This window comes from Triturus cristatus, chromosome 3_2 (assembly GCF_964204655.1).
Source record: "Triturus cristatus chromosome 3_2, aTriCri1.1, whole genome shotgun sequence".
Taxonomy (NCBI): Eukaryota; Metazoa; Chordata; class Amphibia; order Caudata; family Salamandridae; genus Triturus; species Triturus cristatus.
Window position 1 is genome coordinate 944,606,575 of NC_140584.1, and position 17,426 is coordinate 944,624,000.

Consider the following 17,426-nt stretch of genomic DNA (forward strand, 5'->3'; position numbering starts at 1 on the left):
TACTGGTAGGAAACTGTCTTAATTGCTGCAGTCTTGCTTTGGTGTTGTCTGTACAGGCAGTGGGCATTGTCACATTGAGCTAGCACTTTAAAATTGCATTGTGAACATCATCTGTAGTTGTTGTATATTACCAGTAAAGATGGCCGGCCCTTTTTTGTGGTAATTTTCCTTATTTATACAAGATGTATTTTATAATTATTTTAAAATTCGTATGTTAAGATAATATTGCCCAATTCTCTGGGAATTGTGCCTTTTAAGATCAGAGGGAGTTGTTATGCATGTTTTACTTTGCTTTTAGGTTCAGGTGATGTCGATTTTGAACATCGCATGATATTAGTCACGACAATATAGTTTTAATTGCCAGATTGCTGAGGGTGAGAGAAATCTTTAATTCAAAAAATACCTTCCTCCCTCATCCTATGTTGTGCATGCCAAGAACCTAGAGCACACCAAGTTTCAACCTGAAACTGCTGTCATGGAATTCGCTAAGAAGATTTATTAGGTCTTACTTAGGTCATTAATGTATATCTGATGGTTTTAAGACCATCATTGAAATATACTGACTATGTAATTCTACGATCCTCACTCAATCTTTTCACATTGCTTTTGCTGCAGTAGGAAAATCAGGAGAAATCGTGTGGAATACGTCATGTGAGAACTAATGTCCTCAATTACAATTTAACCTGCTTATGGAGGGATCTCTTTAAACTCAAAAAGATGACTCATAAAAGCAGATCACAGGCAACAAATTGCATCATATGTTAGGAGGCCTCTGTTTTTAGCTCACCAATAACAGTTTATTCTCTGCAGTAGTTATTGATAATATTTTGCCACCTCCTCAATGTCCATATCTTTATTTCTATTTCTAATTAGATGCGGACCGAGCTTTATTTCCTGTCGGCTCAGAAAAATCGTCCCAGCCTTTTTGGAATGCCTTTGATTGTCCCCTGCACTGTAAATACCCAGAAGAAGGATTTGTATGATGCTGTGTGGATCCAGGTCTCCCGGCTAGCTAGTCCTCTTCCTCCCCAAGAAGCAAGTAACCATGCCCAGGACTGGTGAGTACCCTGCTCTTGTGGTGCCCATATTTTTTCATGGTTTTGTCCTCCATTTATGTGTCATTATTCTTGTAGTGCTAAAGGCGGTATTGAATATAACTATCTGCTAGAACATATGGGCTCACTGGAATTTTAAATTAAGAGAGTTGGGTTCTCAACATATATACATACATGACTCTTCAACTTGCCTGATTTGTTCAGTGATTCATTCCATTAATCCATTTGATTCATTCTTTGGCTGCTTATCATGCAAAAGATTTTCCATGAATTTGAGCCGGCTTATATTCCAGCAATACATTGACTTTCTTTCCTGGGGTTCTTAGAATGATACAGATTGACACTGCTTTTTGTAACGTACCAGCAGATGCACTAACCATTTTTTAAGACTGTGTATGTATGTAATTTAAAGGTGCAACATATTTAGCGCTGGTTTGAAATGGCTTTAGCATTTAGAGAGAATTGTAAGAATGGGACGACTCTAATGTCTAAACCCAGCATCAGCAATTGGCATTATTCATTTTAGCATCACTGCTGACCTTTTCAGGCAGCGTGCAATGTTAGTAGCCAAGAAAGTCGCCTCATGCGTTTGGTGCAGTATTGTTGCTTAAAGTTAGTTTTAAAACACGTCATCGAACCTTATCTCATTTAGGACAGTTTTTATACTGTAAATAGTAGTAATAAATTAAAGAATTTGACAATTTTTAAAAAATAAATGGGTATTTTCAGAATAGAATTTAAATTCCTGGCTGACCTGTGAAATGAATATTGTGTTCCTCATTTTCATTCATATCAAACAGTTGTCTGGTAAGAATATTAGCACAGCATTGACATATATAACATTGGACAATTATAATGATTAAAAATCTAGAAATATTCTACTGAATCTGGACCTTATTAATGTCTCTTTGCGGTGTTGGTACTGTGTTTTAGTGATGACAGCATGGGATATCAATATCCATTTACCTTGCGCGTTGTGCAGAAGGACGGCAATTCTTGTGCTTGGTGTCCATGGTACAGGTAAGTTGCTTATCATTAGATACACATTGAATGTGTTTTACCTTGTATGTTTTGGTTTGTTTGCCTTGAGTAGAAAATTTAAATGGCATACATCACCAATATCTTCTCAGAGATTTATCTCTGGCTAGTTAGTGAACTGGGAATAGCTTACAAATTGTAGTTATCTGAATCTTGGTTTATATAGTGGTCTTCATAGAAGTAAATCTGTTTGATTTTTTTTTTTTGATATGCCTGTTGCAAAAACGAATAAAGATTATTGGTCGTAGATTCCCTCCTCTGTGATGTTGCAGCCTTTACAAATTCATTAACGTCCTCTCATTTTAACATCCTCTGTGTAAAAATTGCCAGCTCACTAAGAAATCCCAACGATTGAGTGCCATATGAAAATGCTAGGTCACATTAGTTAAATCACTTTTGTAAAGCCCCTGCTCCTAATAAGTGATTTTCAATTTTCATGTTGGAAATAGCGACACCCACACACACAAACGGACACACTCTTACTCGCTAATTTGTTAATCAAAGACCGTCTGTAGTGACAAAAATGGAAAAAAAAATAGTTGATCTGTACCTACATTTGATTTAATTCCAGAAAAGAATTTAGCATTTTAAGTTTTTCAAAGGTGCCTTAGTTTACCATCTCCAGTCACATACCTCACGCCCTTGGATTATTTTATATGATGATCTGCCTTTTCATCATACTTAGTTCTTTGAAGGATCCACCCCTAAGTTTAAATATTTAACATATCTTGTCAGTTCTGCATAAGGCTTGTACTATGAGAACATCGACTGCCCTCCTACTTGGCTTCCTTTTGAATATTAAACACTTACTAGCTACATGCCTATAATGGGAGCATTAATTGCATAGCCCACCCCTTTACGGGCTTTGCATCTTGCAAAACAGTCCTTCACCTGTCCGATTCACATCTGACCTAGGTCATTTCCTATGTTGTATAGGTTTTTTGCCACCCTGTCTGCACTTTCAGATGGCTATTATTGTTTTGAGTGGTTTCTTTTAAGCATAAACACCCAATTCAAACCTCATTAATTTTATTCAACACCTGTGCCATTGTTTTGTAGAAAAATGGGATACATTAACTTTCTATGGGTACGTCTGTCTGCAGGTTCCTCACCTTTATCATTATCGCCAGGCAACACACTGGAAATATGGCAATTTTCCATTACTCATGCGCATCGCACAGCTCTACATTGGTGTTGATCTGACCCAGACGTGATAGAGCAGGAGTGCATATAATCCACATCAGTTCCTTTCTTTCCGCACCTTCGTGTCCGAATCGGGACTGCTACTCTAATTTTCGTAGATTCTTTTTTTAAAGTATTTTGCTAGGGAACAATCTCTCCACCTAAAACTACAAGGTTCAAGCCAGATGTCAGTGACTGATCCACATGTGTGCCTTTGGTGTCTGGGCTTGGAGCACAACTCCAAGTCATGTGAACAGTGTGCTCTCATGCACCCGAATATGATCTGGGATCGTGAAGCAAAACTGTATGTCACCAGACAACGAAAGAAATCATAGACCTTGCATAAGGCCCGATCCCACTCCAGATCGAGAGCATGCACCTGCTCCCCCACTTAAGGACAATACCGGACAGATCTTCTTCGTAGTTGAAATTGGAAAGTAAGTGGAAGTCTTCGTATAAGAGGTAAAGTGGTACTCGACCCCATCCTGCAAGTCTCTATCAAAAGAAGAGTTACAAGGGCATCAGGTGCCAGTTGGTCTTGCTCCAAATCTTCTTGTGAAGAATGCTTCCGAGTTTCCTGGGCCATTGACGATGACACAGTAGATTAAGGCCTATATGGAGGCATGCTGCATATTTTAGCACTCATCCTGCTTCCTCTGGGGGGGGGGGAGGCCTTGGGGGGGGGAGGGGAGGGCCTTTAGCCCCCAAGGATCCGCAGAGGCCTTTTGTCTGGTTACTGCTGGAAGACCGGTCTGCTGTCCTTGCCTCTCCATCCCGCATGGGGTTCCACAGTGACTCTGGTCCTGACTTTCATTACGTATCCGAGATCTGTGCTAGTAAGCTATCCTGGCTGATGAGGGGTGAAACTCCGAAACCGGTCCTAGTATGCTTGTTTCCAGTCCAGGGAGGACCTGGCCTGGCAGTTCGGGCTGGACTGTTCCCATTGGGCGCAGGGTCAAGACTGATTTGCATAAGGCTGGGCTCAAACTGGAATGGCATGGGGAGCAAAAAACGATGGATTTAGACCAAGATCTCTGTACTGGGATGAATGAATGACATTGTTCTGCATTCTGTCCATCAATTGTTCTTTTTGCATTTGTCCCCCCGAGTGGTACGGGTATGCCCAGAAGTGGATCATTTTGCGATTTTTCATCTACACAAATACCAATGACATCGGCTCCGGAGGGTGTACATGAAGTGGTTTATTAAAGGTTTGAAGAATATTCCCTCCCAAATAGTTTACTATGCCATAGTGAGACCTTAACTTGGTCCTGACATTTCTTATATGTGCTCCCTTTGAGCTGATGTACAACTGCTTGTTGTTTCTTCTGACTCTCTAGACTGTCTTCCTCATTTTGATCACTTCAGTCCGTTGCATGAGTGAACTCCAGGCACGGTTGGTGCAACCGCCCTAGTCCTCCATTTTTCCAGACAAACTAGTGCTGGGGACCTGGACGGGCTTCTTGTTGAAAGTCGTGATTCCTTTTCACATTGGACATTCTTTCACTCTTCCAGCATTTTTTGCCTTGTCTCACCCCCAAAAGAGGAGAGGAGGCTTCATCAACTGGATCCCAAGAGAGTTTATGATTTTACATTGGTTGCATCAAAGACCAATTTGCTGGGATTTCTGGGGCAAAGAAAGCCAAGGCAGTGCAGAAAAGGACTCTGCCAAGGTGAATAGTCGTTTGCATTAAGATCTTCTATACATTGGCTAAATGGGGCCTCTGGAAGGCCTTAGATTCCTCCAGTGCTAAGGCTACCACTGCGTTGCCTTGCAGAGTGCCTGGCCTGGACATGAGTTAGGCCGTAATGTGGGCTAAGTGCACATGTTAAAAAAAGTACTACTGCCTTGACAACCAGGTCTGATGGGCAGGACATTTTTTCCATTTGGTCCAGCAAGACGTTTTGGTCTGAGCACACTCCACAGACCCTTCTCCTTCGGGAAGTACTGCTTTGGTATCTATTTGAAAGGTGAGGAATCTGGGGTCAGTAACATATACCAGATAAACAAGTTACTTAGCCTCGGTGACTCTCCCTGTTGGATGCTCACTATCTAACTGCAGTTTCCTCATTGCCCTCCCACCTCCCTGTTCTGTTGAGTAGTCTCTTTTTAACATCTAAAAAGATCCCATTGTGGAGATCTGCACACTGATACTGATTGTTGTTTGGTGCTCCATGTTCGAGGGTGCGGAAAGATTTAAGCAAGAAACGGATGCTGGTGTACAGGTGCGGTGCTTATATGCGGCTCCGCTCCATCACTTGGGGGTGAAATTAAGCCAAAGTGTAGACGCCTGGTACCACCTAGTGGCACGCAGATGCATTGCTGTGAAAATTTCAAAATTCAGTATGCCGCCTGGGAATATTTTAAAGGTGAGGAATCCGCTGTTAGAGTATCCACCAGAAAGAGCGTAACCAAAGGTTAGTAACTTGTTCCTTCCAACCAACATTAATGTTTCACTTGGTTTTTTGTCTGCTTTTAATTTAGATTTTGCAGAGGTTGTAAAATTGATTGCACTGAGGACCGGGCTTCTATTGGAAATGCATGCATTGCGGTTGATTGGGATCCCACAGCTCTGCATCTTCGCTATCAGACATCTCAAGAACGGGTAAAATCAATACGGATTCTGTATGGGTACTAAATTTTAATTGGATTTTAATAATTATGTTTGTGGGAGCCCTATGAAATGCATTGCACATTGTAGTGGAACAAAGACTATATTGAGATGTGTATCAAAGAAAAAAAATTTGGGACAGTTTATATTGCAGATAATGCTTTTTTGTTATAAAAGAGGTTTATTATAAAACATGTTTATTATTATGAAAGATTACTCATCAAATAATCAAATACAAATTACCTGGAAAAGTAAATTAATACTTACTCTAGCATTACACCAGTTTTACATGAGTATTTAACCTCTGTCTATTGTGCTAAGTTCACGTTATAACTTTTGTTTGAGTTATTACAAAAAAATTCAAATACCAGTCAACTACAATTATAGGCAATATCATACCCAAGGCATTAAGCAAACAAAAGGAGATGATGGACGGAGCTCTGAAACTTTTGGGACACTCACCCCAGTCACAGATCAGGGTTGAATCCATCATCATTCTTTAGCTCACTTCGCCACCTCAGTTCAGACCCAGTTATATGCAAATCAGTCTTGACCCTGTGCCTCATGGGAACAGTCCAGCCCGAACTGCCAAGCCAAGTCTTCCCTGAAACGGAAACAAGCATCCTGGGACCGGTTTCGGGCTAACAGCCCTCATCAGCCAGTCTAGCTTGAATCCAGTGGCAAAGTGAGCAAGAGACCCACGTCTGGGTATACCCTGCCAGCAAAACAGTAACTGCGTTCCTCCAGCAATGCTATATCCACATGCCTACCTATTTAAACATTTTAAACATTTTGTAAAGCATTTTACCACTAGCAGCTTTTGTCATATTTCAGGGCGTATGGTCCTTATGTATAGAAATGGTATATATACCAGTTAATGAAGTTATCAATAGTATACAACATACAAGTCTGCAATCAACCCCCCATCTCGGCCTCCACCCACACTTACTGCCAAACCTCCAGTATAACATTGCCACCCACAACTACATTTACAGAAACAGCTGGGGTTAATTTCCACTCACACAAAACAGCTGTCCCAAAATAGTGCCCTGTAGCTCTAGGCTTGCAAACAATCCAGGCCAGATGGTGATCAGACTTACTGTATTACAGGCTTCTCTAAATTATTTGATATTTAATGTACCTTTGCTCATAATCCTACCACATGCTCAACAATTCTAAGTTTGTAATGTCAGGTTCATTGATATTATTATACATCTTTTGTTGCCCAGATTACATCCTTACCACTTAATATTATTGTAAGTAGTCGTTGAGCTGGGCTTTGCCTGCTCTTTGTTCATCTTGCGAGGGTGTCAAGGCATGGACTTTTCTATTATGTAAAATGTTGTTGCCTGTACTGGGCCCTGAAAAAATATGAACCTTCCCTTGCTGCATTATTTTCAACTTTGCGGGGTGCTACATTGTATAGTCTATCTTAGCCTGCTCCATCTTTTTCTTTTTCTGCATTCTAACCCTTCCAGGCCTCTTGAACTGCTAATGTCAAGTTGGGGAAAATAGCACTTTTGGAACCACCACACTCCAAGCTAACCTTTTCCCTGGCTTGTTTCAGAACAGGGTCTTGAGCTCTGTAATTTCATCATCATCCTCATCAAACAACTTTATTCAGTCTTTGTATAAAAACCATAAAACGGCAGACAAAATACATTACAACAATCAATAAGTCAGCATAAAAATAAAATGGCAAAATGATATAAACATTGACTGTTCATAAAAAAGTCGACCAATTCCATTTCAAGACACTTTAAGTTGGTTACCATTTCGATTTAGTTAAAATCTGACTGTAAAAACAAAGATCCTATGCCACAAAGTGTTAGGCAAAATAAAAAAAGTTCAGAACCTACAAGTTATCAAAAAACATGTACCTGGGTTCGCTATGTAAACCATAGGTATGAAAAATAAAATAAATTACCCAGAAATTCAACCTTTCACCAATTAATAATTCAGTAAGGGAAACCGCACTTTGAAAAGAGACCATAATTAATCAAACAATCAATTTCTGTATTTCAACATTTCAACAACAAAAGATATACCAATAAAAAAGTAGAAGGAACTCCAAAAACAAGACAACAAGATATCACAAAGCTTCATGCCAGTCATAAAAAAAGAAAACTGTCCATACATCATACAGTTTCCTCTTATTCAATGCACTGGATAAAAGCATTGCGACTCTAACTCACTGGGTAAAATTGAGAGATTTCAGCAAAGGAGTTTAAAAAAAAAAGTAATCCAGAATCAGCTTATAAAATGTACAAAACATCGTAAAGTTCATGGTATCTTGTAGAGATACTCCACCACACAGCTATATCAGCATTAGCGCTCCACTAGCACCCAGCTCCATGAATAGCCAGAAGATGGTGAGCCTAGTTGAGACAAACCCATATCTGTAAAAAGCAATGATTCACATTAGTCACAGGGACAAATAAGGTGCCATTGCAAGTATGCCTGGACTGAGGGCTTTTCTAAATCTTGTGCCTCCCTTTCGGCACGATTAGTTTTGACCCAGTTTAGATCTTTCTTAACTATTCCTTACGGGTAGGTGAAAAGTTCTGGTCGCTGCAGTTTAAAAAGACAGTCTTTTACGTGTTTTAGCTGAGGAATGTACAAGGCCTTATCTAAGTCAAAGCAATCCTTTAGGACTAAACAATTTAAATGTGTTTCTTGCCTTTTCCACCTCAGTGTTGCCGATGCCACTAACCTGCAGTCCAGCGAGGCTCAATCCACAGGAGCGACGATAAATTCCCTACTCTCCTCAAATCAAAGTATGAATGCGAGAGATAAACAGCACCAACACCCATAAACTGACTTAAGGAGATGTGGGGATTATAAACCTGGATGTGTCACTTCTAAATCCCCCAGCCGGTTCACTTAGTAGGGCCTTTGGAACAGGAAGGGTGATTACCTATAGAAAGATAAACATATCATTAGAAAATTCGCTCCCTCCCCTATTTCAGACTAAACATACCAATCGTCTATGGCCTATGAAGTGCTTGCTCTATAGAAATAAAACAGTTCTCACCGGCTGGACATCTCTTGAGGCCAAAATGAAGAATCCACACGTTGTCTGGAGAATCGGCAGTAAATTAATTCTTTACTAGCAGCAGTGGCAGGTTATAGCACAAAAAGGTGAAGAAATGAAGAGGAGGCTGGCAGCTAAATCATGTATCTCAAAACGTAGCACTGCCGATCAAAATATGTGCTGCCTTTGTATCTCAGTCTTGTGCAGCTCAACGTAAAATTGCAGTTTGTTCTTTAAAGGGCTGATACGCCCGATCGTGTTGAAGAAATCAAAAGCAAGTACGCGCTCAGGACGCGTTTATTAACGGGGATACATTGTATCTTTAGCTAGAACTTCAAAAAGCGGCCGCGTCTTTCCTCTTTCAGAACGTGGCCGATGAATATACAAAAAAAGGAACTCGAGTTCAGAGATGCATACGAGACCGCGTCTTGTAGATTCGTAAAGTGGTCACGGACTCAGTCCGCAGGGAATTCAAGGCTCGGGGAAACCCTAAAAATGCGGTCGCTTCTTGCATATATATTAGAACGCGACACTTGCAGGTTTCGTTGAGGCTGGGCGAGCAAAAAGAATAGAAGGGGAAAGGAGCTGTGAAGGTTCCGCGTATTCCTACGTGCTAGGAGCAGGGAACCGAGCAGGTGGGGGCATCAGTAATGGAGTCACGGAACAAAAGGGAAACGCAACTGCCCGGGGCTCTTGTGAAATGGGAAGCTGCGGTAGCGGATACAGGGTCAAAGAAAAACAAGGATCACCTAGCAGGGACTGGAAGCACAAGGAACCAGGTTGTCAGGAGAGCGAGGATACTCGACAGGAATCGTAAGCCAAGCAACGGCTTCTACAGCTGGTGTGCTTTTTGAAAGGTGGGGAGTATCAACAAACTCCGCCTCGTGTGGAGAGATCAGGGACCGTCTCAAAAGTATGTCATATTTCTAAAAGAGCAAGCACCTAAGCTTTCCCTATGCTACACCGAAGTATGCATGAGGCTTGATGTCTAACACTCAGTACTGATCGCATTGCAGAAACCTCCTCTATTTACCCTAGCACCCTTTCCTTATGCAGTATGTAATGAGGGGTAGATGGAAGGAGACCAAGCAATCGTCGTAAAAAACTGTTTTCCTCTACCTGGATGTTTGAACAAGACACATACCCCCATATATCACAAATTGGATGGTTTACATTTATCATTATACTTTTCCATCATGGCTTTTAATGTGCGTTGGCCTATTCTAGAGCTGAACAGGGCTAGAAAAATTCGAAAAATTGTACTAGTCCTGCAGGTCTAGTGCCTTGGAAAATCCCCTCGACCTCACTTCAACCTACTTGACCTCCGTCTCCGAAAACGGAGCAAAAGTGACAAGATAACAAGATTTAAAGGTATCTTTATTGCTCATTCCCTTTGTGAGCAATAAAAAGGCCTTTAAATCTTGTTATCTTGTCACTTTTGCTTTGTTTTCACAGACAGAGGACAAAAGTTAGTTTCTCTTCCTACTCGCCAGAAAGGGCGAGTAGAACCTAAAAATAGCTCGTCCTCATTAATTCTCCCTCGCAAATGCGAGCGGGCGAGTGGATTTGTCGAGCCCTGCTGAAATCAAACAACGCACCAACAGTTTTGGAAAGCAACTGCTGCTTCACAGTGACTAGGGGTAGCCACGGTATATTGTTATTAAATAAGACCCCATAATAGTTAAAACCGTCTACTTTACCCAACTTCTGGCCTTGAGTGTAATATAGACCGGGTTTTGTTGTTGCAGGAGACTTGTCACAATAACGTGAGTTTGAGAAGTCTGTACTAAGATCCACTTCCTCTAAATACGCAACAATAGAATCTATCAGTCTTTGGAGGCCCAAGGCAGTTCTAGGTGAAAAGACTGCATTATCCGCGTATAACAGGGCCAGTACAGATCGTGCTGCTATCGGGCGGGCATCTTGTCTCCCCTCCAACAGGTTCTTCTCTAGATGATGTATATATAGAACAAAAAGGAAAGAAAGGGGGCAAGAATACACCCCTGGTGGATCACCCCTATAGATGTTAAAGGGTCGTGAGCAGCTACCGTCCTGATCTTACCTTACGGAGACTGTCATGTTCCAATGGAGGTCCCTTAACAGATGAAAAATGTTTAGGTCCACCTACATCGACAGCAGAATCTACCACAACTTAACTCTGTTCACACGGTCAAACGCTTATATCTGAAAGAAACACGTTAGTTAGATTCCTTACCTTAGAATATCCCCAGGCGTCAGGCTGGATCCGGAAAGATTTTTCGTCAGCAGTACCCCTGCACGTCGGTAGGCGTCGTCTGCGGCTCCGCGTCCGTCGTCGGCGTCGTGATCGCCGGGATGATGTTGTCGGAGTACTTGGACGCCGCCCTCGCACTCTGACGTCCGTTCTTTTTTCCACACCAGAAAGCGCAGATCCGGGAAGAGCATACCCTTAGTCATTTTTTGACTAACATTTTGTCTATCTTTTTCGAGTCGACTTCGACAGCCGGTGCCGGTAGGGATGCCCGGGTTCAAGCCGTGTGACGTCTGTCACCGACTGATGTTGGTTACCGACCCCCACCATCGGTGTCTCTACTGTCTTGGGGCCGACCACGATGACAAGTTGTGCTCCGCGCCGCTCGAGGTCCCGGTTGAGGAGGAAGCCGAGGGGCAGGTCGCGGAGCCGCAGTTCTCACCGCTCATCGGGATCCAAGTCCTCGCACTCTGGTAAGTCGAGGCATGGCAAAAAAGTCAAAGAAGCGACATCGCTCTTCTGGCTCCCCACGCCGGTCGCGCGACTCCCCGGACTCCCCAGGCTTCATGCGACTCCGGGCGAGATTTGATACTTCCTCGTGGCCATGAGGACTCTCTTCCCGCCGTCGAGGCCTGCCGGTGCGCCTCCGGGCCCGGCAGATCCGACTGGGGGTCCTAGCGAGCCGGCGGCTTCGGCTCCGGTACCGTCGTCGACATCGGTTCCGGCGCCGCAGGCCCCCCATGGGATCCAGGCCTGGATCCCGGTCGATGCCAGTTGACCTCACCACTCCTCTGCTGGCGCCGACCCCCATGGTGTCTCTCCCGGCGCCATCTTCGGACGACGACGTCCCTGGTTTCAGCCCCGGTCCGGGTCCGGCATCGGAGCGGCACCGCTCGGCGCCGTCGATGGGTGAGCCTTTCGCCTATGATCCGGCTCCGTCCTTTCTGCCTGATTACCAGGACACGGATGAAGGGGAGGACTAGGAGGGGTCTGAGGACCCTCTGGCACAGCAGTGCCAGTTAAGTCAGGACTGGGCAGATGAGCTGGGGGAGACCAGTGGTCTAGACACTTCGCCTGACACTGGTTTAATCTCTCCTCCTTCCGTGGCTACGGAGGAGGGTGCTACTTATGCGGTGGTGCTGCGCAAGCCGGCCAAGGCCTTGCGCCTGGAGCTCCCTGCAGCGGCTGTGAGGACTAACCTCCTCACTGAGGTGCTTCAACCGCCAGTAATCTCTTTGGAGCCTCTGCTGCAGTTTAATGAGGCCCTCACTGACGTTTTGATGGGCACTTGGTCCAAGCCCTCCACAGTCTCTCCTGTGGATCGGAATGTGGCCCGGCGCCACTGCCCAGCTCCGGGCGACCCCTGCTTTCTATCCGTACACCCCACCCCTGAGAGTCTGGGTATCCAGGCCTTCATGTCCCAAACCGCCTTCCCGTCCGCACCTCCGGACCGGGAATCCAAAAGGACGGAACAGTTTGGCAAGAAACTGTTTTCTTCGCTCAGTCTTGGGCTGCGGTCCATTAATACCGCATGCCTTTTGGAGCGTTACACCCACTCTCTGTGGAATACGGTGGCGGACGTGCTGCCCCAGTGTCCAGAGGAGGCCAGGACACTGCTCGCCCAGGCTCTTGCTGAGGGGCGTGATGGAGCACGGTATTCCATTAGATGTGGACTTCACACCACGGACTCGCTGAGCAGAGCGATTGCAACGACGGTGGCGATTCGTCGTCACGCGTGGCTGAGGTCCACAAACTTTTCAGGGGATGTCCAGAGCACTCTCATGGACATGCCCTTTGATGGCCGCTGGAGCGCTTTAAGGACTCCAGGGCTACAGCCAAGTCCTTGGGTCTATCGGCCCAGCGCCAGCAAACTTCTGCTTTTCGCCCCTTTCGTGGCCAAGGAAGGGGCGCCCAGCCACAGGCCGCAGAACCAGCCTCAACGCGGTCGCGGACGTGGATTCCGCCGTGGCGGAGCAGGGGGACAGAGAGCCGGTCAGTCCACATCCGCTCCCCCAGCATCTGCCTCAAAGCCTTCCTAGTCCGAGCTTTCAGGCCCATTCCACGCCAGTGGGAGGCAGAGTTCGCCATCACCTGCTCCACTGGCGTGCCATCACTTCGGACAGATGGGTGCTGCAAATCGTCCGAAGGGGCTACTCCCTCCCTTTCGAGGCGACCCCTCCAGCCATGCCACCACAGTACCACCGCATGTCTGGGGATCATTTGCAACTTCTGCAGGAGGAAGTTACAGCCCTCTTGGCCAAGGGGGCCATCGAGCGCGTTCCTGGCCCAGAAATAGGACGGGGTTGTTACTCCCACTACTTTCTGGATCCCAAGAAGGGCAAAGGGGGCCTGCACCGTATCTTGGACCTCAGGAGCGTCAACGACTTCCTCCGGAAGGAGAAGTTCAAGATGCTGACATTAGCTCAGGTTCTGGCTGCCCTAGACCCTGGAGACTGGATGGTAGTGTTGGACTTGCAGGACGCTTATTTCCACATCCCCGTCCTGCCTGCCCACCGGCGTTACCTGCGGTTCACGGTAGGCCACAAGCACTTTCAGTTTACCGTGCTCCCCTTCGGCCTCAGCAGTTCCCCTAGGGTGTTCACGAAAGTGATGGCGGTGGTCGCAGCTCCTCTGCGCTCATTAGGGGTTCCAGTCTTCCCCTATCACGACAACTGGTTGTTGAAGGCGGGCTCGCCCCGAACAGTCGTCTCCCACCTCCAGACTACGGCCGACCTTCTGCATTCGCTGGGGTTCTCCATCAACGTGCCGAAGTCCCATCTGAGTTCCTCCCAGAAGCTCCTCTTCATCGGAGCGGTTCTGGACTCTGCGCAGTTTCGGGTCTATCCTCCCGAACAGTGGGTTCGGGATATTCAGGCTCTGATTCCGATCTCTCAGCCTTTATCCCGAGTATCGGTCAGGATGGCCCTACAGCTGCTGGGTCTGATGGCCTCCTGCATCCTGCTGGTACATCACGCCAGGTGGCGGATGCGGGCTGTGCAGTTGGACCTGAAGTTCCAGTGGGCTCAACATCAGGGCAACCTGTCAGACCACGACCTGATCTTGGAGGGCACTGCAAGACAGTTGCTGTGGTGGCTCACGGACCGGGATTGGGTCAGTGGCAGATCCCTCTCCCAACCGGAGCACGTAGTGGTGACGGATGCGTCCCTCCTGGGATGGGGGAGCCACATGGGAGAGGCGGAGATCAGAGGCCTCTGGTCTCCAGCGGAGTCCCGGCTCCATGTCAACCTAGTGGAGCTGCGGGCGATCCGGCTTGCACTGAAGGCATTCCTTCCCACTGTCCGGGGAAGTGTAGTGCAGGTGTTCACGGACAACACCACCGCCATGTGGTATTGCAACAAACAGGGCGGGGTGGGGTCGTGGACCCTTTGTCAGGAGGCTCTGCGCCTCTGGACATGGCTGGAACATCGGGGCATCACCCTGGTAGTTCAACCCCTGGCAGGCTCTCTGAACGCCAGTGCGGACGAACTCAGCCATCTGTGCATGATGGATCACGAGTGGCGTCTGAACTCGGACGTGGCACAAGATCTCTTTCGGCAGTGGGGAGAGCCTTGGTTAGATGTATTCGCCACCGAAGAGAACGCGCAATGTCATCAGTTCTGCACGTTGGAATTTCCGAGGCGGCACTCGCTCGGAGACGCTTTTCGTTGCGAGTGGAGTTGCGGTCTGTTATACGCCTTTCCGCCTATACCACTTCTGCCCAGAGTGCTGAAGAAGATAAGGCGCGACCGGGCCCAAGTCATCCTTGTGGCTCCGGATTGGGCACGAAGATAGTGGTATCCCGAGCTACTCAATCTGTCAATCGATCCACCGATTCAACTGCCTCTTCAGGAGGACCTTCTGTCGCAGCAGCAGGGGACGGTCCTCCACTCGAACCTGTCCAGCCTCCACCTCCATGTGTGGAGATTGAGCAGCAGCAATTGATGCCATTTGACTTGCATTCCTGAAGTCTGTGATGTCATCCTAGCAGCCAGGCGTTCCTCCACTAACACGGTACACGCCTGCAGGTGGAACAAATTTGTGGCATGGTGCACAGCAAAGGCTGTGGATCCCCTTTCCGCCCCTCTTTCTGAGGTTCTCCTCTTTCTTCATTCCCTGGCCCAGCAGGGCTCTGCTCTGGGCACCATCAAGGGATATCTTTCAGCTGTTTCAGCCTTCTTGAGGCTTCCTGATCAGCCTTCTCTTTTTAAGTCCCCTGTTGTCAATAGATTCTTGAAAGGCATCACTTGCATGTTTCCTCCTGTTCCCTTTGTAATGCCTCAGTGGGACTTGAATCTGGTGTTAACTTATCTGATGTGCGCTCCCTTTGAGCCACTTCATAACTGTCCTCTTCGTCTCCTGGATTTCAAGACTGCTTTCCTGGTTGCCATCACCTCTGCCAGAAGAGTGAGTGAGCTCCAGGCTTTCTTCTAAACCTCCTTTCCTCTCTGTCCATCAGGACAAGGTTGTTCTGAGGACTCGCCCTTCTTTTCTTCCTAAGGTGGTTACTGCCTTTTACATCCATTACCTTACCCACCTTCTTTCCTCCTCCGCATCCCTCGAAAGAGGAAGAGACGTTCCACCGTCTGGACCCAAAACGTGCGCTCTCCTTTTATCTGGATCGCACAAAACAGTTCCGGGTGGACGACCTACTCTTCGTTGGCTACGTGGGCGCTAACAAGGGGCGGGCAGTGCACAAGTGAACCATCTCTCGGTGGGTCGTTTTGTGCATTAAGGTCTGTTATTCCTTGGCTAAGAAGGATCCTCCTGTGGGGCTGAGGGCCCATTCCACTCTGGCAACAGCGGCTACTACTGCCTTGGGATGGGGAGTCCCTCTGCAAGACATTTGTCAGGCAGCTACTTGGACCTCGCTTCACACGTTTCCAAGCATTACTGCCTGGACAGCCAAGTCCAGAGAGACGGCTTCTTTGGCCGTTCCGTTCTCCAGGACTTCCTGGTGTGATCTTGGTTCGCAGACCCACCACCGGGGTTGGTATTGCTGGGGTATCTATTCTGAGGTAAGGAATCTATAACTAACGTGTTTCTTTCAGATGCACAAGTTACTTACCTTCGGTAACGATATATCTGTAAGAAACATTAGTTAGTTAGATTCCTTACCGTCCCACCCATCCTCCCCGTTCTGCGGACCGATATCTAGGGTTAAGGTCATCCCTTTCAGGGCCCTAGTTTCATGGCACCAGTGTCGGTTTCTTGCCTGGCTCTGCGTTCCTGGCGCAGAAAGCTATGTACAGAACTGACGTCAGCGCGCGAGGGCGGCGTCTAAGTACTCCGACGTCACCCCGGCGATGCCGACGACGGACGCGGAACCGCAGACGACGCCTACCGACACGCAGGGGTACTGCTGACGAAAAATCTTTCCGGATCCAGCCTGACGCCTGGGGATATTCTAAGGTAAGGAATCTAACTAACTAATGTTTCTTACAGATATATCGTTACCGAAGGTAAGTAACTTGTGCAACAGATCCATGATCGCCATGTTAACTGACTGTAGCATAGTTGAATATGATAAGATGGAGATTGAGCCCCTGATAAGTAGTCCTAAGACCCTCCCTAAAACTATATTGAAAATCTGATATGATGTTCAGTTCACCGACCCAGGTACGAAGACTGGTCGAAAGTACCTGGCCCAAGACTTTTGCCACGGTGTAGATGAGAGAAATGGGTCTGTAGAAACGTGGCTCTGATTTCTCTCTCTACTTAAAAACTGGGGCAATAATTAAATGTGGACAAGAGCAAGGGGTTCTAGCAACAACAGCGACATTCAATACCAGTGTAAGGATAGGAGCCCAGACAACAGCATTCTATTGATATAAATCCGATGGCACTATGTCTGGCCCAGGGGGCTTATACGCCGCCATGCTCAAAATAGCAACCTTTACTTCATCCACCGAAAACAAGAAGTTGTCACCGCCAGGGGTAGAGTCAATTGATGAGATACCTTCATACCCCTTCTAGGGGTGACTTCCATAGCTATAGGTATCTTCAAATGCGAGACCCACCTATCTTAATTAAAATGACAAGTGATTCTCGAGGTGTCTAGTTCTGAAAATAGTGGGCAATTTAAGACCTTCCAGAATTTGGTACTATCAGACAATACACTGGGTCCACTGAACTATTCCAGGCCTCCTTTTTAATTCCCTGCAGCACTTTTTAACCGCCGCGTTGTACCTCGCTTGGCAGGTTACCACCTCATCCACAGTCCTGGGTTTTTGTTTCAGCACCCTCAACAATTCACTGTGGACATGAAAATATGCTAC

General features: G+C 46.5%; 1 protein-coding gene across 3 annotated transcripts in view; it reads left to right on the forward strand.

Annotated features, from left to right (window-relative positions):
• The window catches only part of USP32 (ubiquitin specific peptidase 32), a 1,392,279-nt gene that overhangs the window by 1,126,465 nt on the left and 248,388 nt on the right, over positions 1-17,426 (forward strand). For all 3 annotated transcript variants that reach the window (XM_085649438.1, XM_085649439.1, XM_085649440.1), the window contains 3 exons: positions 874-1,058; positions 1,989-2,075; positions 5,761-5,881. In XM_085649438.1, the coding sequence (XP_085505564.1) occupies positions 874-1,058; positions 1,989-2,075; positions 5,761-5,881 (393 nt within the window). The remainder of the gene's footprint in view (positions 1-873; positions 1,059-1,988; positions 2,076-5,760; positions 5,882-17,426) is intronic.